We start from the raw sequence: 25,290 nt of genomic DNA, 5'->3' as shown, positions 1-25,290 counted from the left end.
AAAGTGTAGTTGCCTGTAGAGGCCAGCTGTTTGATCCGTGTGCTGCTGGGACTACAAGAGATCCCTAAAGCAGCTGTAGGAGTGTTTTGTTTTGTTTTTGTTTTTTTTAGTCTAAACAGCTGGACTTCACGTCATATTTAAAGTAAGACAAATTTAGGGTATCAAACCTCATTGTAGGGTGAACTTAGATCCTGAGCACCTGCATAAAGATAAATTTAAATATGCCCGTCCCCGAATCATCGTCTTTCCACTGAATGTCTTTATTTTAATTTCAGCAAAGTGGGAAATGCACAAAATCCCCTTTGAATAAGCAGCTCTTAAATACATTAGCACTGCACATCCAACTTGTCTTTACTAAAATTGCAAATTTCATTTGCAAGAGTTTTTCCCCCCCGTGGAGAAAAATCTGTTGAGTTTAAATAACGTTTATTCAAATTTTTAAACTTCTGTTTTTGTGTGACCTTGAAAAAAAAAAAAGTTTCCAAACACACAGCACTTCTTCATAATGATTCTGTTTTTGCATCCAGTTCTAAAGGAAGATATCTGTCAGCACGACTGTTTGGCCTGTAAGAAGTAAATGGGTAAAATTTATCATTTAATTACTTTAGTATAAATGGCCGCTGGGGAGGATTTTATGTGTGGGGAAAAGCTGTGATTGGATAGGAATCTTCACCAGGATGATTTTTGGCCCCTGGGCCTTATGTTTGACACCCCTGCAATACACCATGCAAGTTAGATTGGCGTGCCAAGTACACTTTGATGTTAATGGGTAACGTTCCTTCCCCCCCATTAAAGTCTTCACAACACAATAAGATCCTGCAAATACAATCCCATCTCACAGATGACAAAAGTGAGAATCTGTCTGTCGTCTTTGATATCAGGCAGGTTTTTTTCAGTGTGGCTCAGTGTTCGGGTTAGTGAGTCTAGATTTCTGCTGCACATTCCCACTGTATCTTAGAGCATCTAAGTTGACCTGGTCCAGAATTGCAAAGTAAATCCAATCAAACAACCCATCAGTTTTAACATCCCTAATCCAAAAGATTATTTTTACAGCTCCTGATACACTAATCCTGTTCTCAATCAGAGGTCGAGGCTCATTTCAAATATTTAAAGCACTGTTTCAGAATTCATTTCTGTGTTGCTCATGTGTTGTAATCACTTGTTCATTTTACTGTAACTCTATATTTCTACTTTTATTTACCAAGATGTGTTTTTTTCTTAGTCTTTTTTTGCAATCATGTCACTGCTGAGCACCTTTCAAAGAACTATTTTTTAAAGTTATTTTATTATTTTTTTCAAAGAACCATATGTTCAAAACATGTTTATGATAAAAGCCGAGAGCTTGTGACACTGGAAGTTGACACACACATGAGAAGTGTGGCAGGAAATGTGATCTTAGACACTCGTGTTGACAAAGAATGTGATGAGCTGGGAACTTCCTCAGTGTTTCATCAGAAGTCTAGTAGCGTCGTGTGATTTGTCATATTTTAGATTTGTACCGACAGAAGCCGACATGAGGATTTCAACCTGTTACATCAATAAATTTTGAACATATCGACTAATTTAAAAAAATTTTGAACACATACAAAATCATTTGTATAGGATTCTAAACTGAGTCGGAAAAGGTGGAGCAATGTTGTGGTGTGTTTTGCTTCATTTTGTATTTTACCCCTCGGCCTGAAAGGCTATTGTCAAGTTTACTGGAAATCTTTTGAGCACAACAGCTCTAGAAGCAGGCCACGTAGGATTTTCTTAAGCCACACCATTGGTTTATTTACAAAGAAGGATCTCTTATCAGCCTCACATGCTGACAGCTTCACTGCATCTACTGACAATCTCTTTTGGGAATCTGGCAACCCTGATACAACTCATGTATAACCTGTAGCTATACCAGCATCACTGTGCACTCAGGTGCACGACATTCAAGGCTTTTCCCCAATCTGCAATCACTGAATTATCATCATGACGGTAACCCTTCTGCTGTCAGATTGCTGTAACTGTTCATATTTTCAGGCCAGGGCACAGGTTGATGGTTGCGGTAAAAGATGATCTGGCAACTCCTAAAGATCCTACTGTCGACAGGCTGAACGGTACCCCAGGCTTTTTTTCCTTATTTTCCCATTTTTTCTGTATATGGCTTACACGATCGCGATGCATGGAACAAAACAAAACAAACAGTGTTTTTTTATTTCACAGATTTCACAGACCACATCAACAAGTGGTTTCTGTTTCAATTTTGCCTCCAGTGTGACAGTAATCCCATGACACAGTGATTCACATCATGGGCCTGGGTTTGTTTTGGGGGAAGCACTGTGGTTTAGCAACAACAACAAAAAAAGACTATTAAAAATACTCTGTAATGATGTATTAAAAAGAAAAAACAACAACACATGAAGCTGTAAAAAGAAATAAATGACAGTGACGTTGTGCTATATGCTTGCAGCTATGTGTAAATGTAAATGGGACTGGAAACAGACTTCCTTCATGTTTGGATTCTTGAGCAAATCAAAGTCTGTGTGTGTGACGCAAACAGGAAAATGGACCTGGTGGGAGGGGTCTAGAGGGATACATCATTTAGGAGACAAATGCCTTTGTGTGACACATTCAGTGCGTCCCGCTGAGAAGACATCACAATGACTGGTGAGTTTTTTCATCCTCCTTTCATCAACTTAAATCTGTTTGGGAAAAGTCTTTGTAATAATTTAATGCTTTCTTTTCTTTTTTTCTTTTTTGTCCTCAGAACCAAACGCATCATTGTCCTGGGAGGATTTTGGTGCCATTTACGATGCTCTGAACTTTAGCTATAATTACACAGACTTTTTACTTGACCCCGCCACCCAGCCCTGTAACTTTCACACCATCTCAGATACTGTGATGATCGTTGTCAGTGTCTTTTATGTCCTCATCTTTGTGATGGCACTTCCCGGTAACGTGGTGGTGGGGCTGGTGATCAGCTTAAGCAAGCAACCTTTGACCCCTTCTGACCTCTACCTCCTCCACCTGGCGATCGCAGACCTCTTGCTCGCCATCACCCTCCCGTTCTGGGCCACCTCGGTTACTCGGGGCTGGGTATTTGGAGAAGCCATGTGCAAAATAGTCACTGTCCTCCAAGAGGTGAGCTTCTACTCAACCATTCTCTTCTTGACTTGCATCAGTGTGGACCGGTACACTGTGATTGTGCGCGCCATGGAGGTTCGTAGGACTAATCGACAGCTGGTCAGCTGGGGAGTTTGTGCCGCCGTCTGGATTGTCGGAGCGCTTCTGTCCCTCCCGGGCTTGTTCAGCTCCACTTTCACCTCTTACAACTCTAGTCACGTACTGTGCACTGAAAAATACGATCCCAGCACTGCTGATGAGTGGCGACTGGCCACCAGAATTCTCCGCCACACTTTGGGTTTTTTCATCCCCCTGGCCATCATGCTGCCCTGCTACGGAATCACCATCCATCGCCTCCTTCACATCCGTGGGGGGTTTCAACGCCAGCGAGCCATGAAAGTTATCATATTCGTGGTCCTCGCTTTCCTGCTTTGTTGGACGCCGTACCACCTAGTAGTGATAGTGGACACATTTTTCAGGGCAAAGATAGTAGAGTATCAGTGCCCAGCGAGGACAGCAGTGGACCAGGCCATGTTTGTCACCCAGAGTCTGGCCCTGCTTCACAGCTGTTTAAACCCAGTGCTGTACGCTTTCCTGGGAGAGAAATTCAGAAGGAGGCTACGGCAGTTAATGGCAAAGATAGGAATCATTGAAAGATCGTCAACATCAAGAAGCAGCAGATTTTCGCTGTCATCGGAGCTCACGCCTACAATCATGTGAGAACATCAGAGACACTTGAAACTACTCAGATCAGCTGATCAGGGAGATTTAATGTGGGGATTAAAGTGTGGAAAACTGCTAGTTTTGATAATCCTCATATTTGTACTGCAGCTAATATTTGTCAAAGAAAGACTTCAAAATATTTTTAAATAATTTGTGTAATAATATTATTAGTGTACATACTTTTTAAGACTTTAGATTCTATTTTATTATTATTTAACTTTGATTTGCTGCACACACTTTTTTGTTAAATTCGCCCCGTCATCTTCAATGACGATTCTGAAGAAAGAGAAAATAAAAAATGTCGCGTTTCAACACGACATCGCAGCATTACAACATTAACACTGAGCCCTTGCCAGTGAACTCTGAGTTGCAACAATTCGGCGGTAGATTGTGAAACATCAGTTCATCAATTACATAACATTGAGTTATTTTTATAGAAATGCATTTACATTTTTGTATCTGTATATGGTTGCCATCAACGTCTGTATATATGAGAAATGAATAAAACCATCCACTTTGCTCCTTTGTTTGTGATTGATATGACACCGCAGAGTCATTGGAGGTTTACGTGTTCATTGATCAGCTGAGACACCACAGTCAAATGATGGGAAACCCCCCCCCCCCCCCTCCACAGGGTTCCCACCATTGGGTTAATGGTGTGAACTTTGCTTGTATAGGGGAGAAAAAGCAGAAGTTTTGATGACTGCAGCCACAGAAATGCAGCCATATTTGAGATCGGAGGAGCGATATCTACTCCCTCTTGATTACAAAATGATCAAAAACATCTAATTTACTTGATAACTGACAAGCATGTTGGTTCAATACTGGCACTGGCTGTTGGGTTTGCAGAAATAGCGCCAGTTTGGATGATCCACAGAAACTCCTATTTTGCCGGGAAGAACTTGCAGGTGTGCAACTAACCAACTTGTGTCTAACTTTAAATAGTTTTCACAAATCCAGGATGCAAAAGCTATGAAAGTGGATTTTCAAACTTTTTAATCTAACATTTACAGCCCAAAACGTTGCTTTCTTGGGTTTTGTGCTTTTCCTTTTTTCCTACCAGGTGTAAGAGGTTAATTAAAAGGTTCATGTTTTTCTCACTGCCCAGGTCTTACAAGCTTTGTCCTTTTTTACAACAAAACTGCTCCATGTATGTCAGGCTTTTTTGTTTTCATTGCAGCTGAAGTTTGCAGCTTCTTTCAGCATTCATGTATATTGTAAATCAGAATCAGAGACTTTATTAATCCCGGAGGAAAACTGAGTTGTCATAGCAGCAAATATATCTCAAACATCATGCACTCGTATAAAATGAGTGTAAAACAGAGATATTGATAGATAAATATTAAGATAAAGAGATAAAGATAGAGATATAGGTATAAATATACATATACAGCTCCACCACCATCATCAAGTTTGCTGACGACACCGTCGTGGTGGGCCTGATCTCTGATAACAACGAGACGGCCTACCTGAAGGAGATTAGGAATCTGGAGAACTGGTGCCAGAGGAACAACCTCCTTCTAAACGTCAGTAAGACAAAGGAGCTGATAGTGGACTTCAGCACTAAGCAGGAGAGGAACTACCAGACCCCCGTCATCAACGAGTGCCCAGTGGAGAGAGTGGACAGCTTCAAATACCTCGGAGTTCACATCACGCAGGACCTGTCATGGTCCTGTCACATCAACACCGTGGTGAAAAAGGCCCGACAGCGTCTCTACCACCTCAGACGCTTGAGAGACTTCCAACTGCCCTCCAAGGTGCTCAGGAACTTTTACTCGTGCACCATAGAGAGCATCCTGGCGGGAAACATCTTAACCTGGTTCGGGAACAGCACCATGCAGGACAGACGAGCTCTAGAGAGGGTTGTGCGGTCAGCTGAGCGCACCATCCGCTCCGAGCTCCCTGACCTGCACTCAATCTACAGCAGGCGGTGCTGGACCAAGGCCAGGAAGATCGTGAAGGACCTCAGCCATCCCAACAACAGACTGTTCTCTCTGCTGAGGTCAGGAAAGCGATTCCGCTCCCTGAAGACCAACACAGAGAGACTGAGGAGGAGCTTCTTCCCGCAGGCGATACGGTCTCTCAATCACACCACCACACAGTACTGACCCACACATATGGTTCTTACACACACACTGGACTTTCTGGACTTTGGTTTTGCACAACACTGGTCACTATATTCTTCATTTCCGGTTAATACTTGTACAGCTGCTGTTATTGTGTATATATTTATTTATATTTAGATTTCTTCATACATTCTTATATAGTTCTATATTGTGTATTGTGTATTTTGTTGTACAGTTATTTTATTTTCAACTTTAATTTATATATTTTATCTTATTCTTCCCAGTTAAATTTACCCTTCATTCTAATTTGTGTTGTACAGTTATTTCATTTTTAACCTTAATTTATATTTTATTCCTTCCTAGTTAAATTTACCCTTTTTAATTTTTCATATTTATTTCCTATCTTATTCATAGCCTTTTCCTTTTTTGTTTTCTTTAGGTCACGAGCAGTTGTCCAAGCATTTCACTACATATCGTACTGTGTATGACTGTGTACGTGACAAATAAAAATTTGAATTTGAATTTGATATAAATATAAATGGACAAGTACATGTGCAAAGCTAGCATGCTAGCACTAAATGTGTAGCAATACTGGGAGACCGCAGGTTTTTTGAGCTGTTTTGGGCACGGTTTGTGATAAAAGTACAATTATATACACGATTATACAACTTAAATTTGGGTTTGTTGATGGAAAGCCACTTCCAGATTCAGTTTTTGTGTCAGTTTTATAAGGTTTAACTTTATTTCCTTGTCTATAGAGTGTTGGACATCAGAGTCATAAGTCTCTCATGTTAAACTTTATTAAGTAAACCATTTGTTTGATAAACATCGAACATTAGTAAATAAAATAAAGAAACAAACAAAACAATAAATTCTTTAGGCCCCCTTTGTTTTACAAGAAAAATGTTCGCCCCCCCGCGCGTGCACGCGCGCACGCACACATCCTCCAACCACACACACCCATATTTTGCTCCATTGTGGTTTATTTCACAACTCAAACATTTAGTAAACAATTAACCAAATACAAGTAATCTGCAATAAATTACAGGTAGTAGGAAAATAAACTACTAACTCTTTTACGCTACATCCACATTTACACGGCTATTTTTGAAAACGCAGCTGTTTCGTTCACACGTGAACAGCGTTTTGAATCACCGAAAACGGAGATCTTTTTAAAACTCCTTTTTTGCGTGTACATGTGAACAAGGAATACAGAGTTCGGCAGGCAACGTCAAAGGTATGTGCCCTTTTTCACGTCACGCTGTGCGCCACGTTTTTGTTTACATGAGATGAATTGCAGAATGGCAGATAGAGACAAAATACGTTTCTGTTAATCTGACTATCTTCAGGTTTTACAGCTTACATACAAACAGGCAGCTACTGTCCCTCCATTTACAAAGGCAGAGGCGTCACAGTGTGATTATGTTTGTGTAGTTGTTTTTTTCCCTGAGTAATAATATTCAACATTGCTATCAAATAAAAAAAAAAACGCCTCTCTGTGCAAAATGGGTTTAAAAACAAACAACTGTGGGATCCTGTTTGTCTGTGATTTGAACCGGGGGACAAATCGTGGCAGGATCAGCCTGATGTTATTTGTATCCCGCTGTAACTTTACTGTATAAAGCGCTAACATCTCCAAAATGTCAGGAGTAGTCATTACAACAAGTGTTTGTGAACTAAAAATCAAGAATGTGGGATACTGTTGCCATGGCTCTGCGCCCCTCCCCCTCCCTAGGGGGCGGGCCCCACACTTTGGGAAGGTCTGCTTTAGGGCATGTCGACATTTCCCATTTCCAAGGCAAACTTACGATGCTGAAAATGCAAATGCAACTTCAGGCTTGATAATTAGAGCTCGACTGATAAAGACTTTTTAAGATGCTGATATTAAATTGATATTTAAAAAGCCAATATCCTGGGAAATATCAGCTGATAGTTGTTAAGTCCATGATTCAGACACATCAATCATGAACAGATGTCTCCACCATTTGTTTCGTGTAGTTACTTGTTTCCACAGTGCGTGTCAGGTACTTCAAACATGTGTATTGCCAGCAGAGAAGTTCCAGAGGGCCCACTGGTGGGCAAACTTTGTACCATCAACACTTATAACACTCAATATCAGTCATAAATTACAGATGGCAAACTGAATGTAATGACTAATAGAAAAATAAGACCAGCCACTAAAGGATTTTTAAGAACAACACCGATAGAAGTATTTGGTGATTTAAAAAAACAGATATTCCGATAAACCCACAGATATTTTTTCTTTTGACCTAACATTTGTGACCGTAATAAATTGACTTGTTTAAGGTCTACCTTAACTAGATGTTACAAAGTCCTGTGCGTTGGAAGTGCCAACTGGAGGGCAAGCTATGCAACATTAACACTCACGTTAATATTTTTTTAATATATGATCTATGGTTTCTGAAAACAATGTGCACAGTTTTGCTACATTTTTTTTTTTTTTTTTTGGGGGGGGGGATTATGCGACATACTAGCCAACATCAGCCAACAGGTTAGCACCTCTGACGCCACCTCAGCTACCTTTGCTACTAAATACTTAAGGATTCCTACAATATTTGTTTCATTGGTCCAACTCTTGCCTCACATAATTATTCCAATGATAAATTTGTTTTGAATGATACACATGAAATTTGACACCTTACACATAATGGGGGGTGGGGGGGTGGGGCAATGTCAGACTCTGTGACTTAGAAATTGAACATATGCCCCATGCAGACCCTCTGGTGTACCAAGTGTTGCGCCACCTCACATGTTCTACTGACCTCAGGTTGGCTAAAAATTACAAGGGGGCGGGAGCCCAGCAGTGAGTGGTCAGATGGTTCAGCATGCAGCTGTCGTTCTAAGACTTGCTGGGCTGTGACTGTCATTTCCCCTGACTGGTAGAGCTAAGGGGGAGATCATGAGTGGGGCGGTTTAACTCATGGGATAAGGTGGGAGGGGGGGGCACTGTGCGACTCACCAGAGAGGACTTGATGCTTCCATTCAACCAGAAGCCAACCAAGAAACACTCTCAAGGCCACCAGGAATAAAGAGGAATCTCACTGAAGACTTTCACACAATGCTGAGTGAATGCGTTACACACTTCTGGGAACTGGTTACAAAAGTTTGAAAAGTCAGAGAAGACCACGAAAAGAAGGGGGAGAAGCAACCGTCACTTCTAACAGACAAGTCCAGGGAGCCGTTAATGCAACATGATCCAGTAGGTCTTGCCCTAAAAATACCTTCAGGCAGGAGAGCGGCAGCTATCTCTATCTGCTTAATTACCTGATGATCAACAATTTCTTTTTCTTCTTCAAACAACAGCTGCGGTTAGAGAACAGCAATTCAAGGAGCACTTAATCTTATTGACGTGTTTCTAAAGTAAAAGTAAAATGAATTTATCTCTCCAATGTTCAAAAACATGAACGCCATGTTAGCTGTAATGTATGTGTGTATGTGTGTAACCTGTAGCCTCTAATGCCCTTTTAAGGCATGACTACGGCTTGCTAAGACAAGGCCCAGGTAGTGATATAATCATAAAGTCCAGGTAGACAGTTTTAGCCATGAGAAAAGCTGAGGTGCAAATGACCCTGAAAAAAGGGGCAGATGAAGCAGGGGCACCACCAAGTCCCATCATCCCCCCAAAACGGTCCAAAGCAAGCCCAGACCAAGTTGTCCCGGAACCTCAAGGACCTGGTTACCACACCCCAACCCCACCGGTTTTTACACGGAAAATGAGGAACGCTGCCGTGGGGACAGGCTGTGACATCCGTCTGAAGGTGACTGTGGCTGGAGATCCACAGCCTTCCCTGTATTGGTACCATAACGATGAACTCCTCAACATGGAGAACCAAGAGTACGGAGGGCTATGGATTAGGGATTGCAAACCGAGTGATGCTGGTCTCTACACCTGCATTGCCAACAATCACCTGGGAGAGGCTCGGAGCAGCGCTGTGCTTGCTGTACTGGATCTGGGTGAAGGTAATATCCATCTGTCTAAAGGTTTACTTCAGACTGAATAGCTTTTTCTGGATTCACTTTGCAGGTTTTGACATGTGAAAATCCACTAAAACATATTTTATACCACACTTTTCCAAAAGTAACCTTCAAATTAATTGGAAAAAACCCTCCAGTTTTCCCTTAAAAGTCCACTATGGTGCTTGATTGGTTCCTGAGCCTTTAGAATATCAGTAATCTCTATAAACAAGCATCTGCAAATGAATATGCAGAATATGAAAGCAAAGGACAAGGTTTTCATGACAAGAAGCTTTCATGATTTCCATTTGCAGTCTGATTATAGACCATCTTCCTCTGACCAGTCTGCAGCTAAACAGCGCACATGGAGAGCAAAATAGCAACTGCATTTGCTAAAAATCAATCTCAAATGTGTCCATGCAGCTTTTAAAAATGTAGCTGCACGTATTGATGCACGACTGATGGCAGAAGCAAATGTCTGAAAGTTATTTTTAATGGAAGCCAACAAATCTAGCTACAAACTTGTTGCTACGTGCTGCCAGTGACAAGTCAAAGCTTCAACAATTTTTCAATGCTGGTGGTGAAGTGTCAGTCATCGTATACATCCATGTTTTGCACATGTACACAAGGACAGGGACGACGTGCTAGAGCAGCCGCTGATCCGTCTGTGAATCTATTCCACCAGGGTTGGAGTTGCAGTTAATATTCCAAAAAGGATGCAAGTTGCTCCATAGGCTTCATTGTCACAAGATCATTATTATAGCTCACCGTTCTTTTCAATGTTAAATCAGTTTATATCATTATCATTTCACTCAAGGTCAGTGCATGGCACTGTGATTGAAGCTGAGATTGAGGCAAAACACCTAAAATATAATCGCAAAATCAGATAATAAAGAATAAACTTATACGCACAAACAGCCAAATGCAGTGTGTGCTTGCAAAGCATATTGTTTTTCTTCGATGTTCTGTCCTGCTGAAGCGTGCAGTAAGATACAAGTATAGTCTCCCTTTGTGGTGCATTGTTGTTTGAGAAAAGCATGTAGTGGAAAAGCTGGATTTCCACCATGCATGCTGAAAATAAACCACCCTTAAGCCAACCGCTGCTTTTGACCGATTTAGCTGAGGTGAGTCCCTGAGAATGCATTACAGTTAGATTCCTCAATGTCTAACTGGAGACGCTCCGGAGGCCGGTGCAATGCATTCTTATCAACAAAAACCTCTTCTCATGCTTCTTGTCATCCCCGGCACTGATCTAAATTCAGCTCACCTGAGTGCTTTGACCACCTCAGCTGCTTTGAAAAATGGCATTAGCTGCTCCTCAAATTTGCCCTTCATATATCAGCCCCAGCATTTGTCATTGTTCTGCAGTCAGCACCAGTGTGTAGGGAAACTCTTGCTTAAGTTTCTAACTGCCCTTTCCTGCTGTTAGAATATATTACATGTGGCATGCATTTACGTGAGCAAAGATGTCAGAACCATCTCTCCTGGATACACTGTACTCACTTAAACATCACTAAAGTTTGGAAGATTGAAAGTGTTTTCTGGTGGGAAAAGGGACTGGGTCCTTATATAACAGTTTTTCCTCGTATCAAAGAACAAGAGAGATTGTGCAAGCCAAGGACAGAAAAATGGGTTCTAAAAGAGTGGTGAAGTCTGCAAACTGGACAGCTGATCACAAGAATTGTTTGTAGTGTAGGCAGCAAAAAAATACTGCAGCGTATAACATTTCCTTTCCTACATAAATATTGAATGCTTGGACACTGTCCACAAAAAGATACACAAAACTGCGCAACAGGATCTCACAACCAGGCTGTTAAACTAAACAAGTCTTGGTTGAGTCTCAATTTCTGTTTGATTGTTGGAAAAAATATAATTGGCCTTTCGTTTTAAAAATCCAGAAACCGCACATTAATCTGCAACATCATACGATATATCGCAGAAAAAACAAACCAGTGTCACCACCTCATTAACAAACTGTATGTATCAGAGAAACCAACACATTTAGAGATAAATAATGACCATAATGCAGAAGTCCTATTACATCCCTATCACATGATACAGTATGACAATGTTTACAGCAATCACATTGCAAAAAATGTGCTTTCATGTAAGCAGGCAACACAATATTCACATGAATGTTCATGTTTCATGTGATCAGTTTAACAATTGTGGAACCGTTAGCTGGACGAGAGCTTTGTCAGCATTTACAGCCTGTGAGGACTAAACAAGTCCTGTGATGCTGGGCTTTTTATGCTGGGAAGTTTTCATTTGTCGCTCCATTTTAACCTTCACTTTGATTCAGCTCTCTTCTTCTCCACCATGTTCGTAGTCTACAGCTGTCCCATCACTCAATGATCCGGCCTGAACCTTTTCCCTCTCTCTTTCTCTCCCTCTCCCACCTCTTCCTCCGTCTTTGAAAATGTCTCTCTGTCCCGCCCCCCTTGTCCACCAACTCTCCCTAGTTATTTATACAGTGGAATGTGCCAGGCCTTAGATTTTTCTGATGTTAGCAGGCCAGCGTCTCTCCTGTTACACAGGAAGACATCACTGCTAATTTTAGCCGAGCCCTGCATGACCCACCAACACACGCACACTGATCAGGAAAAGGTACGCGTTTGAATCCACATCATCTAAATATACAACCAAAAAACTGTCTGCCACATGCTGAATGATGTCATGCCTTTTTCCTTATTTAGTTTTTGCCTTTAATTAGGCAGTTGATTTATTGTATTTACTCAGTAGCTGCATATTTACACATCCAGACACGGGGCCACAATAGCATTGATTCGTGTATTTCTGGCCACCTGCTATTAAGCTCCTATTAGCTTAGTCATTGCCATCTCCAGTGTGAAACATCTGACTCTTAGCTGCTAACTTAGTCTGTCATTTGGTGCCAGGCAGGTCGTATCAAAGCTTTTTGGTTCTTTACACCTTTGCTATGAAACCAAACAATAAGCTGAAAGATGATCGAAATATTTGCAGCGTTCTTTATTTTCTATTTTTGCTATTTTATACACAACACACATCTATTATCACCTTTTATGACAGTAAAGCAGCCAAACAGTTGCTCTTTGACACATCCAGCAGATACAGAACATTAGCTTTCATTTTGATTTATGTCTCAGGAAGCAGGAAAAACACTAAAAACATAAGGTGAGTGAATCACTTTGGTCACTGGCTGATAGTGATTTGATTTAGAAAGGTGTAGTGCCTGTCTGAAGCTTAAATGATACTGCTTGGCACTGCCTACATCTGGGAACATTAGCTGTCGCCACAGAGTGTGACGGTGGCCTTTTTCCAGTATGTTTGGATAGTTTCCTCACCGTGTTGTCTTCCTCCTAGACCTTGAATGTGAGTGAACAGGTGGAGCCACAGTTACACTGTGGAAATCCCCTACAGCGCCGTGTTGCTTCATAAGTACATCAACAAATTATTGTGTTTTTCAATGGACAGAAGGACAGGTAAGGGGTTTATATGAGCTGTAAATGGTTTAGAATATTGGAGTCTGTTTGGTCAGAGTTTTTGAGTGTGTCAGTGATGTCTTGTTTCCATCCAGCTCATAAGAAATACAGAAGGGCATCACGAGATGTAAACATGCACAAATGCTGATTTTTGTCCCAGGTCTTTAATTATTAAGGGTCTCAGAGACTAGTGACGATCTTCTAAAGTGTGTTCTGAAAATGATCTCACTCATAACTATTCTGTCTGATAAAAAGGCTTTTACCAAATATTAATTACAGTTTACTCATTTTATACACAGTCCAAGTATAAACAGTATTAACATGAACAATATGGTCACAAGTAAATATCAAATTAAAACATCCTGAAGGTCAATTTTTGTAGTTTAAATTTTCTATACATGTGCAAATTGAAGTTAATGGAAACAAAGAATTAAAGCTTTAAACATAAACAAATAGCTAGCTCTCTGGATTTCACTGCAATGTGCAAAAATATACTAGAGTCCATAGTGCACCCTTTAAAGATTTTTCAAGAGTCAAAAACCAAACACAGCTACAAACCATAATTCAGTGAATACATAATCCAAACTATGAAATATAATGCAACTGTGATTTCCATGTTTGAACAGAAGAAGGTGAAGTGATGGATAAGCAAAAGAACTTAGCAGCCATTAGGAATCCACACATTATGAAAAGAGCTTAAATAAACTGGTTACTAACGGTGCTGGTCACATGGCCTTGGATATGTACTGGTGACAGTTTTCTAAATCTGAATTCCAGATGACAAACTGAATATAATGACTAAGAGTAAAGACCAACCAGTACAGGATCTTTAAGACCAATACTGATGCCAACATTTGATTATTTAAAACCCCCAAAACTGATACGTTGTCCAATATTTTTTCTTTTATAAACATAAACAGATGTTGTGTGTTCTTCTGCACATGTTGGTTATGAAAAGATGTTTTCTGCGTCAGAGCCTCCTTCTCATCAGCTCAAAACAGTCCGGCTGTTTTTCTCTGGCCTCTGGCATCAACAGGGTACTTTGCCCAGAGATCTGCCTCTTACTGGATATCTGCTCTCTGTGAATGCCAGACGTGGTTACATGGGGGAAAATTAAACAACCGTGCCATCTTCAGTCACTTAAATAACCTTTTACCCCATCCTGATGCACAGTTTGAACTTCAGTAAGCACTGAGTTGCTGCCATGTGACTGGCTGATTAGATATTTGCGTTAACAAACACGTGAACATGTGTTGCTAACAAAGTGACTGGTGACTGTACATTTACATAACTATTCTAGAATGAGCTGTTGTAGCACACAGCAAGTGTAAAAGCAAAGCGGCCCATGATTTCATGTCATTAGAGCGTGAGGTTAACGTCGAAGTCACACATGATATTCAGCTGCCAAGGAAACGAAAAGGCCTGAGGTTACATAATCAACAGACCATGTAATTAAGCCCGAAAGGTGGCTCCTATAATGAAAGTGCTCACTACATTTGCTTTGCATTTGTGATCTGCAATCATTAGTAATTATATGAACTATTATCTTAGTAATATAGACTTTATTCTGCACTCTCACACAGTCATTTTGCTGAGAGTACTGTGTAACCATGTGTGAACTGAAATGTTATTTTAAGCATGTTTCTGTGTACTGATTTATTCTACTGTGCAAGCAGGTATTGTTTCAATTGATTCAAACTGTACTAAAGATAGAATATTAACTGCAATTACTACGTCAAAACAATAAAGTATTATGAGCAGTTGAAATTGTCATGTGGAAAAACAACAATCTCTAGCAGTGAGCAAAGCTTGTGCAGTCAGTTAAAGCAGCCAGTAGGCTAACACATTTTCTGTGAGCTCGAACAGTGCTCCAGCAATGCAGAGGAGTGAGGAGGTCCCTTTTAGCGTTGCGGCGATTCTCCCCCTCTCTTCCAACAACACAACATCGGCTCATTATACCCGTTGATGAAAAAGACACAGACACATGGGGAGGAAGGGAAACATGAAAAATGTCAACCAGTGCTGTAGAACACTGATCTCAAGAGGGCTGGATCACTCCCACTGGTTTTTCTGCCTATCGGTGTGCACTGCCTGTGGGGTGGAACGCAGCGGGGGAAGATGCTTACGCTGTCGCTGGCTATTGTGTGGACAGGGGGGCTCCCTCAGAGTGCATGATATGCATTCAACAGACATTTCCACCTGCGGACGGAGGTCTCTGCTCTGTGCTTTTCAGAAACGGATTCTCTCACAAGAGCTGCTGAGACTCTGACTTGTTACGTAATGGACCAAAGTGCCTTTTCTTTTCATTTTTCTTTCCGTTTTAGTGAGGAGCTTTTGTCTGCATGTTAGGAGAGTTACAATATGTAATAAGTTCAGTCTTTTTTTTTAATAGAAATTGCTCATGTTTTCTTAGGAAATTTGCTCAGTTAGGCGTGTAGTAATGGCTCGGAGCCTCCAGTGTATCTCGGGGAATACCCTGCTGCTGTGTGTAAGCCAAGACAAAAAATACCTGTCGAGGACATACCAGCAGTGCCTATGAAAAAACATTCAGACCAAAGAACAAAACAGGCAAGTGCTATTTCAATTTATCTTTCTCTTCTTCCTGCAGTGATTTAACCTTCATCTGTGAATAGAGCATTAAAGCGCCGTAAAATATTTCATTTAAAATGCTGACACCGACATTTTATAAATATTACTGTTGAACTGACCACACTGTTGTTTCAGCTGACAGTGGCAGAGGCAATGGTGCTGCTTAACAGAGCTCACTCTGCAAGTCCTTAATTGAGAAGGAGCAGTGTTACTGTGAGCTATAACCAACTAGAAACTCAGTCAACCTCAAAGCTCTTCCGTAGCTTTGAACTTCAGAAAACTACAGGAGAGTCTCACTAAAAGTTTCACTAAAATTCTTCCATGCAGTGCTGCGATGTTGAGAGGAAACTTCCAGAACTACTTGTTATACTTAAGGGCTCTTTGGTGTTATTTGGTGTGCACTTTTATGTCTATTTGTGCACCAGCAAACCGGTAGCAACTGTAACCCAGATATAGGGGTGGCCATTAGGGGGCCACTACAAATATTGGGGTGGCACACCAAAAACAGAACAATGCAGGGGCGCAGCGGAGGGGAGGGGGTGACGATGTGAAATAATGAGACATACAAAGTGACACAATACGAATGACAAACATCATATATGCAGGAAGAAATAACAAGTTTGTTTCAACTCATTGTAGGGTGTCTTCCTCTCTCTTGTGCGCACGTTTATTTAAACTATTACCAACATAGGGTCTTGCCGAAAAAGGGGCAGTGGGAGGGCCAGCAGTTTTTTGGGGATGCCTGCTGGCCCCCCTGGCCCCCCTTGGTGACACCCCTGCCCAGACAATCATTTATATTCTACCTCCTCTAACAGATTTCACAGTGACACTAAAAATATTCTTGACAATTATTAAATTGGATTTTGGAAACTGTAAGTTAAGCTCTGGTTTTTTTTCTGAGTGACAGGCTCATGTACTGTACTGTTCTGAGACTACAGCATGATTGATAATACCCTGTGCAGTCAGTCACAGTGTTATTAACTGTCAGTTACTAAAAGAGTTATAAAATCACTGTCAGCAGGGATTTAATATTGTCTGCTTCTCATGTGCAACCAATCAGGGACTTCCTCGGCTTATTCATTTGTCTATCATCTAACTTAGGTTCACAGTAGATATTGGGTAAGAGGCACAGAGGAGAGGTTGCTAGTCCACCGCAGAGCCAACATAGAAAGACATCACTGCTCCACCTTGACTTCAAACAAGATATTATGACATGCTAATTTTATACTACAAGCTAGTTTTATAAGGAATGCAAAAAAATGATACTGGAGTATATTTTCGTAATAAAAATATCCCGATTATAATTCACATTCATTCAGTTATATTTAATTAAAACATAAGTGACTTACTGGAGTCACTGCATAATGACTCTTCATGGCATGGTGGCACTTATCAAATGAACGAGGCGAATTGAAAAGAAGTTAATTAACTTGGGATGAAGAAGAAGAAGCACAGAAAAGTGAATCTGAGACCTCATTGAACTGTCCCAAGATTAAGACTGAATGATAATGGTACAACACATACACTGATACCATAAAATGGCTAAATATCATTTCTGTGTTTTGTCATTTTGGGGTATATTTTATGGATAAGTGGAAGAGGATGGGTGGATAGAGGGATGGTATATTTTAGTGTTGTGAAGAATGATTATTGCCTTGCAATATATCAAAGAGGACAGGTGCTGAAGTTGTATTTCTCAACTTTGAGGTGAGCGATTAAAGTGTCAAAGAGAAGGATAGCATTGCTTAATATAATGACAGAGTACAAATACATTAATGTTACCTGAGCTCCTCAAACCTGGAATGTCTACAAAGGACCAAAGTCATGGTCGATGAATTGTTATTGAAATTAATACAGGAAAAAAATGTAATACTTACATTTTCAGTAGAGCTTCTCCAAAGGATACAGGAACATGTATTTCACATAAAAGGAAGTCCATATTTGCACCCTGTTATTATGTTTCCCTAGACCTAACAAACCATATAGTTTTATTTATTTATTTATTCAAGCCTAAACAAGCATCGCATGAGAAAGTTAGTTGACGTAAAGGGCACAGCAATAAATTTTCAATTATTTAATGTATGTTTGTGTAAATTTTCAGTAGTTTAGTCTTGGACAAAATCAGCGGATTCGAATGACTGCTTTGGAAAAATAATGTGTCACACTGAGAAATATGATGTTATACTGTGTAATAATACTCTTTACAATGTTGTGTCTGTGTGAAAGTGTTTTACTTTGAAATGTAAAATTATGTTATGTGATATTAATATTGCATGAATGTGCAGTGTAGCTAAATACAGATTAAATAGCTGTGAGTAGGACTCTAAGCTTTTCTGTGTAGTTTATAGCTGACTTTTTTCTGTCTGCTGATTTCAAACAAGCCTGTTTTTGAAAACATTTTTCCACCATTTCCATTGTGGCCAGCGTTACCCTGTTGTGTTCTTTTACTGCAAGAGAACAAGAGATAGCTTCTGTTATTTATTTATTTCATTTTTTTTTATAAGTGGTTCCACCTACTGTGAAGCAAACACCTCATGAGAGCTGCTGGGATGCCAGTGACTCAATACTGCTTTCTATTTTGAGTCCTACCAATGACTGAATTTTCTCTCAGCCTGTGAAGAACAGTCATATTTATCAGATAGTACAGCTGGAACAGTTTTTTAGGTTTAAAGAGGATACATTTCTGCTGAAAATATGAACACACTTGTAGTTATTTTCTTCTTGTATTCCCTTCCTTGAAATAAATTTGCTGATGTCGTTGAAGTAATTATGGGTGACAAGACTCAGCAACAATTCAGCTGTAACAAATTTAGTATATTCAGCTTAGCTGTGCTAATGAGACCCTGGGGGCGTCAACTCATCAAGTAGAACAACTACATATATTATGAAATTCAGTTAAGTGCCACAGAAAATTTCAGTGGCATTACATAATTTCCTTTGGTATAAAGAAAGTATTCTGATTCAGATTGTTAGTCCCCCCCACTTCACCCCCAAAAGGGGGTCAGGAAAATCACTTCAGTTTCTTTCACCAAGCATCTCCATAAAGTGAACTGAACATGATAAGGTAATAGTGACGATATCCTGTCCACTGTCTGTTACATCTTTTGTTTCCACTGCAGAAAGACAGTTTTCCATTGTTGCCAAACAACATCACAGATGGTGCCATGCTTCATTTAGTAAATAGTTTTAGATTGTCCTTACTTTTATTTTCTGCTTTTTTTACAAGTATGCTTTCAAATGCACTTTTATTTTCTCACCAAATAATGTTCTTCACAAACTGGTCTAGTTGAAATGTGATTACATCACAAGTAATTTTCCATTTATTTTGTTTTATTTATTTCAGATTCTGAAACAACAGAAGATGAAGGTGGAGACCAATATGAGACCAAAGAAGATAGCGGGGATGTTGAGGACCAGGCTGTGCCTGCAGGTATGAACTGTTTCTGATTTCAATCATTAATTTGCATCAGTGCTTACAGGATGGTACTGAGACCTGCTATGAGGTTGTAAGATAGTAGTACCAACAACAAGAAAGAAAATGGAGCTGAAGGCAATCACATGAACCTAATGAAAAATAACAGTTTTCATTTCCATTGTTTTTTTTTTTCTCTAGTTTTCTTTTTGGCTACTTCTGACACAGAAACAAACATGTATATCTATCTATCTATCTGTCTATCTATCTGTCTGTCTGTCTGTCGATCTAGATCTATCGATATAGATCTATCGACCTAGATCTATCTATATATATATCTATATATATATATTGTGTACTTTTTGTGTTGGAGGTCTTTCTCTCCTTCACTCTTTTGCTCTCCTTGTATGTCTGATCAGGGAAATAACTGTCTTTTTAGAACCTCAGTTCTCCACAGTGGTTACCAGCAGTGTTCTATACAGATGGCAGAGCCTGCAGTGATACAGCAAGTCACTTCATCCAGTGTTTACATAGAAATATTATTTGGTGGAGATTTGAACATGAATACCTGACCTAGAATTTTTGCCATACAAATGTGTTAATGCATCTCTTCTTTCACACGAGACACAGTGATGGAAAAATGTGCCCAGGATGTCAGTAAAACACATGGACATGAAGATCACTCTAACAGGCAAGTACAAAACATACAGCATTGATGGTAACCCCAACAATTACAGTAAAAAGAACTTTGTGTGTTGACTATACTACTGGACTTGAATTCAGTGCTAAAACACAGTAATGAGTAAGGTTGTAAATTAGCAACAGCTTCCTAATTTTAACAGATTTTTCCTCAAATCCTCTATTTCAGGAGCCAGTCTGAGGATTTTTCAAGAGAATCTCCCACACAAGTTCTCCCACCCCCATCTCCAAGACTGGTCAAACGCACCTCCACCTCTCCAATGCCAAGTCGCTCTGGTTCAACTACTCCTCTTAGCTTGCGGAAGAAAATCGTTGTGCCAACTGAATACCAAGACACCGTGCCTGGGGAGTTTGAAGAAAAGGTTAAGCAGCCAAAATCTGTGTCCCAAAGTAACACCCAAGATTCCCGACCACAGACTCCACTGAGTGAATATTCCAAGAAAGAATTTACTCTTAGACCCTCTCCAAAGCTTACAAGGGCTAGTTCAAAGGTTTTTGAGAAGGTCCGTGACTTAGAGGAGCGGAGACGGAGTCTTGATATTCCAGAAGGTTCCATTTCGGGAAGATCCTGGGCAGGGTTCAATCGGGCTGGATCTGTGGATTCAGATGATGGAGGAAGCCGTTTGGGTATCTCTAGAGAAAGTTCAAGGGAAGATCTTAGGGAAGCTCTAAAAGAAGATGCTGCTGAACGAAGGTCTATGTTTAAACAGAGAGCAGCTTCGCTGGAAGAGAAACCTCGCTACTCTCAAAAAGTTCAGGACATTGAAAACAAGTTCACTGAGGAGCTCCAACGCATTAAAAAGCTTGTTGGTAAACCTCATCTGAAGAAATCGTTTTCAACTGAACAGCTAACCCTGAAGGTCAAGCAGCGCCAGCCTTTTAGGAAAATTGAACCTATTCCTCCTCAGGTCCTGCAAAAACTCCAAGAAAGGGAACGAGTCCAGTGGGCAAAAGAACAGAGAGAAAGGGAACTAAGTAAGCAACCGATGCAGCAACAGCAGCAAACACAACATGAGCAGAAATCTCAACCTCAAAAGACAGCAGACACTGGTTTAACAGCTGTACCAGTTAGTAGAGTTGGAGAAGTTGCAGGCACCCCAGAGTCAATGCAGTTATCTGACTTACCAGGACAACGATCGGTGAGAGAATTCAATAGAGTCAGTCCTGTTACAGAAATTATTCAACGATCATCATCACCAGCAATATATAATCAACACAGGGAAGATTCACCAAGCAGAAATGTTACAGAGATGACGTTGCGCAAAGTTGAACGAAGGCCACCGAGTCCTCTTGTACAAAGGGTATCTCGAATGCAAGAATCCCCACACATCCAAGAGTCTCCTGTACAAACGCAAAAGGATGAGACTTCGGGGAGAAAGACACCAATAGAAGTTGCAGTAAGAAAAATTGAAAACAGACCTGAGAGTCCTCTGGTACAAAAAAGGCCCATCATTGTGCAAGATCTTGCCCCTTCAAAACCCCCAAGAATATTACCAAGCTCTCCAACAGAGGAGAAAATGGAAGTGGAACTTTCTAAACCAATCTCTAAGATTAAGGTACCTACAATTATTGTTGAAGATGAAAAAATGGAAGAGGATGTTCCTGTAAGCACAAGTGAGCCTAAACAGAAGCGTGCTGGTGCCAAAGAGGGACAACAGCAAAAGTCCAGAGGAAAGAACCGTCGTACACGACCCCTGTCTCCAGAGTTAGGTTAGATTTGTTCTGTTTCTTTTGTAAGCTTTTTTGTGGTAATGTCTAATAAAGTGACTTTCTCTGTCCTCTAGTGTCATTTTTGTAATTTGAGCAAAGGAACAAAAATCACTTTAAGTTTGTCTCTTGTTAAAATGTGCAGATTCTTCAGATGATTCTTATGTGTCTGCCGGAGAAGACCCCATGGAGGCTCCTATGTTTGAGTTTCCCCTCCAGGATACTGTAGCATCTGCTGGTGCAGATGTACTGCTAAGAACTATAATTGCTGGAACCCCTAGCCCTGAAGGTAATTTTTTGTAATTTTTATTTCAACAGCAAAACCCTTAAAGGTAACTTTGAATCAGTTGATGGAGAGGTGGATTTATTTTGTTTTCTTCTCTGTTTAAGTCACCTGGACTATAGACAACACTGAGGTCACTGGGATTGCAAATTATGCAGTCAAAGTGGAGGGTGAACGACATAGTCTTCTCATCAGATCAGCTAAAATAAGTGATGGGGGAAGATACTGTGTAACTGCTGTTAATCAGATGGGAAGAGCTTCAAGCAGTGCCACTCTTATAGTTAAAGCAGGTAAGTTTATGTTTTGGGACATGAGACCAAAAGCATCGCAAAGGCCTGTCTGACTGAGGCTTAAGGAACATCCATATCTATACATACATCCATAATCTCTTACCCAACGAAGCATGCAGCCTATCTAGGTGGACAATGGGCAAGTAGTGGGGTACACTCCGGACAGGTTGCCCGTCCATCACAGTGCTAACACTGACACAACTATTCATTCTCTCATTCACATTTAAAGCCAATTCAGAATCCCCTAATTAAACTAACATGCATTTCTTCGAACTGCAACAGGAAGCCAGAATATCTGGAGAAAACCAACACAGCTATTGGACGATTATACAAACTCCACACAGAAAGGCCACGTCAGTTATTATATTAAACTTTTATTGTAGTCGCTCAGAAATTGAACAGGACATTTATCACTCCCCCTACACTAGTATAATATGCAGCCTAATCAAAAAAAAGGTAAATGTACTAAGCAGTAATTTCCAGTTTACAGTATTCATTTTCAGAGGCCATTTTTGTCGTCTTAAAAATCATCTCGTAGTCTCTTCCCACGTTGGCATTGTATTTCTCTCCTGGCTCCCTTGTCATTATCTCTCTCAGCGAAATGTGTGCGCCATATATTCCAGCTGAATAACCTCACTTATAGTTACCATGGAAACTCAGAGGCAAAACTGAACCTATAAAGTGCCCAATGAGGCTCAGTGGCTCCACTCACTGTGAATCCACCATTGTTTAGATTTCACATTTGGCATCTTAGGTTCTAAATGTGTTTTAAACAGGAGGGATGTTTTATTCAATATGTGAACTCTTTTAAATCCCCTTGTACTCTTTCAGTTTTGCTCTCAGTAAAAAAAAAAAAAAAAGTATAAATGGGACTTGATTGTTAAAAAAGGTATCAAGGTATGACAATGATTATAATAGTACAATTTCTGGCTTTGCAGATTCTGTGCAGGAACCAAAGGGAAACTTGGGTGTTCCTATGGATATCAGCAGCCCTATTACATCTGATGAAGAGTATCTCAGCCCAATGGAAGAAGTCATGGACTTTGGGGGGCCAGAGCCAAGGCGAACTATTGACACACATTTTAGGAAACCCCCTGCATTCTTGGTGAGACTGTGCAGGGTTCATTGGATAAATCTTACTTTGCCCTTTAGTGTGACCATAGTATGTTAATCGAACAGTGGCAACAATACTGCCTGGAAATATCTTCCATACTAAGCATTCTATCAGTATTAATTTTCCCTTAATAAATGTATTATCTGCTGTGTGGTCACCCCATCAACACATCTCTCATAAAACTTACAGGTGAAATGCATCTCTAAGCGTCTAACTTGCATTAAATTTTAAACAGGTAACAATGAGTGATCAAGCTGTCATTGAGGGACAGGAAGTCACCATGTCTGTCCGAATAAGTGGACAACCCAAACCTATGCTGTATTGGTAGGTCCCCCCCTCACTTCATCAGTCTACTTAAACTCATTGCTTCCATAAGATATGGACAGCACAAACCATGAGGAAACATGAATGCATAGTTTGTTTTTGAGCATGGTCCTTTAATTCATTAAAGGAGGTGGAAACTTAAAGTTTTAAAGTCAAAACTTTTAAATTGATTTTTTATTGCATGTGATGCTTTTGCATACCCCCATGCTTAATCAGTGAAGTGATCTTACGATGTAGAGATGAGATCATTTCCTTTTCCTGTTGCAACTTTAACTTGGTGATACTTTTCTTCATAAGATAGTTGGTTTTAAGTTAGTCTCATATAGCTGCAAATGCAAAAGTTATATCAAAGTAAAGCACAAAAAAGGAAATAAATGTACAAATAAATTTTAGAGCTAAAATATGGTATCCAAATATATGATTTAATTGAAAATAGCACTCTCTGTAAATGTGTTTTAATAGAAAAGTGACAGCACAACAGTTAAAAAAAGAGAAAATTACATACTGCTTTTGGTCTTTTTGTGGGGTTCTTTTAATGCTAAATTTAACATTACGGCTAATAATGCCAGTCTTATTTTTTTAATGTAGCTGACAATAAACGGCTGAGTCATTCATGCAGGTTTTGTCATAAGAGTTAGTCATGAATCTAAAGAGACAATAGCAGAAAAGACAATGTATTCCACCCCCTAATGTGGTGGGACAAAACGTGTGCTTGACCATCCTTTATTGAAAAACTGAAATGCAGTGTATGAGTAATTTACCTCTTGTTGAAAAATATAGAAACAATTGGTCCCATGTGCTCTTGTAGGCTGAGGGACAGAGTGACGGTAAAAACAGGCCCACGTCACATTGTACGTGAGATGAAGGATGGCGCCTTTGAAATGACAATCAAGTCGGCAGTGAAGTCGGACTCTGGGATTTACACTTGTAGGATTATTAATGAGTATGGGACGAAGCAGTGTGAAGCAAAGCTGGAGGTGAAAGGTATGTATTTTTCTGCTTGTTTAATTAAGAATGCATAAATCGACATTTCGCTCTTGTTCACCGATTAATTATGTCCGTGTCAGTTTTGGGGAAGTAATTTTGTTCTACATTGTAAAGAAATGCCTCCAATTCCTTTACCATAGTTCCACGTGACTAAAAACATAAACAGAGGGCTGGAACTACTTCACAACATCACCGTTTTTGTATCACTTAACAGCAATCTTCAGAAAATGTACTTTATTTATATCCAGCACCACCAGTGGAGCCAGGTCTCGCAGTTATCCGGGCAGTCAGGGACATCACAGCCAAGGCTGGAGAGACTGTTTTGTTTGAGTGTCACGTCATTGGACCAAAGGACACGGATGTGGACTGGCTTGCAGATGGGAAACTGATCCAGCCAGCATTGCTCAATTGTAAAATGCACTTTGATGGAAGAAAGTGCCGCCTGCTGCTTAACTCTGTACATGAAGATGACAGCGGAACATACATGTGCAAACTCAGCACAGCTAAAGGTAAGTGTCAAGGATATATCCCACATGCATGATGCAAAACTTGAAGAAGTATATT

At 40.2% G+C, this 25,290-nt stretch overlaps 2 protein-coding genes across 2 annotated transcripts in view; both read left to right on the top strand.

The window, feature by feature from the left end:
- The first annotated feature begins 2,498 nt into the window (after nt 1–2,498).
- Nucleotides 2,499–4,338, top strand: LOC113007980 (chemokine (C-X-C motif) receptor 1). Its single transcript, XM_026145070.2, has 2 exons — nt 2,499–2,640; nt 2,741–4,338. Exons 1-2 carry the CDS (start codon nt 2,634–2,636, stop codon nt 3,814–3,816), a joined length of 1,083 nt encoding a protein of 360 aa, XP_026000855.1. The 5' UTR covers nt 2,499–2,633; the 3' UTR covers nt 3,817–4,338.
- A 3,239-nt stretch (nt 4,339–7,577) lies between these two features.
- Nucleotides 7,578–25,290, top strand: part of spegb (striated muscle enriched protein kinase b) — a 41,055-nt gene continuing 23,342 nt past the window's right edge. Inside the window, exons 1-10 of the mRNA XM_026146006.2 lie at nt 7,578–9,866; nt 19,254–19,340; nt 19,947–20,013; nt 20,191–21,731; nt 21,874–22,017; nt 22,119–22,301; nt 23,240–23,406; nt 23,651–23,739; nt 24,548–24,723; nt 24,975–25,235. Coding sequence (XP_026001791.2) covers nt 9,449–9,866; nt 19,254–19,340; nt 19,947–20,013; nt 20,191–21,731; nt 21,874–22,017; nt 22,119–22,301; nt 23,240–23,406; nt 23,651–23,739; nt 24,548–24,723; nt 24,975–25,235 — 3,133 coding nt within the window. The 5' untranslated portion in view covers nt 7,578–9,448. The remainder of the gene's footprint in view (nt 9,867–19,253; nt 19,341–19,946; nt 20,014–20,190; nt 21,732–21,873; nt 22,018–22,118; nt 22,302–23,239; nt 23,407–23,650; nt 23,740–24,547; nt 24,724–24,974; nt 25,236–25,290) is intronic.

The sequence above is a fragment of the Astatotilapia calliptera genome, chromosome 16, assembly GCF_964374335.1.
Source record: "Astatotilapia calliptera chromosome 16, fAstCal68.1, whole genome shotgun sequence".
NCBI classification, from domain to species: Eukaryota; Metazoa; Chordata; class Actinopteri; order Cichliformes; family Cichlidae; genus Astatotilapia; species Astatotilapia calliptera.
This window is presented reverse-complemented; position numbering and strand designations above follow the sequence as displayed.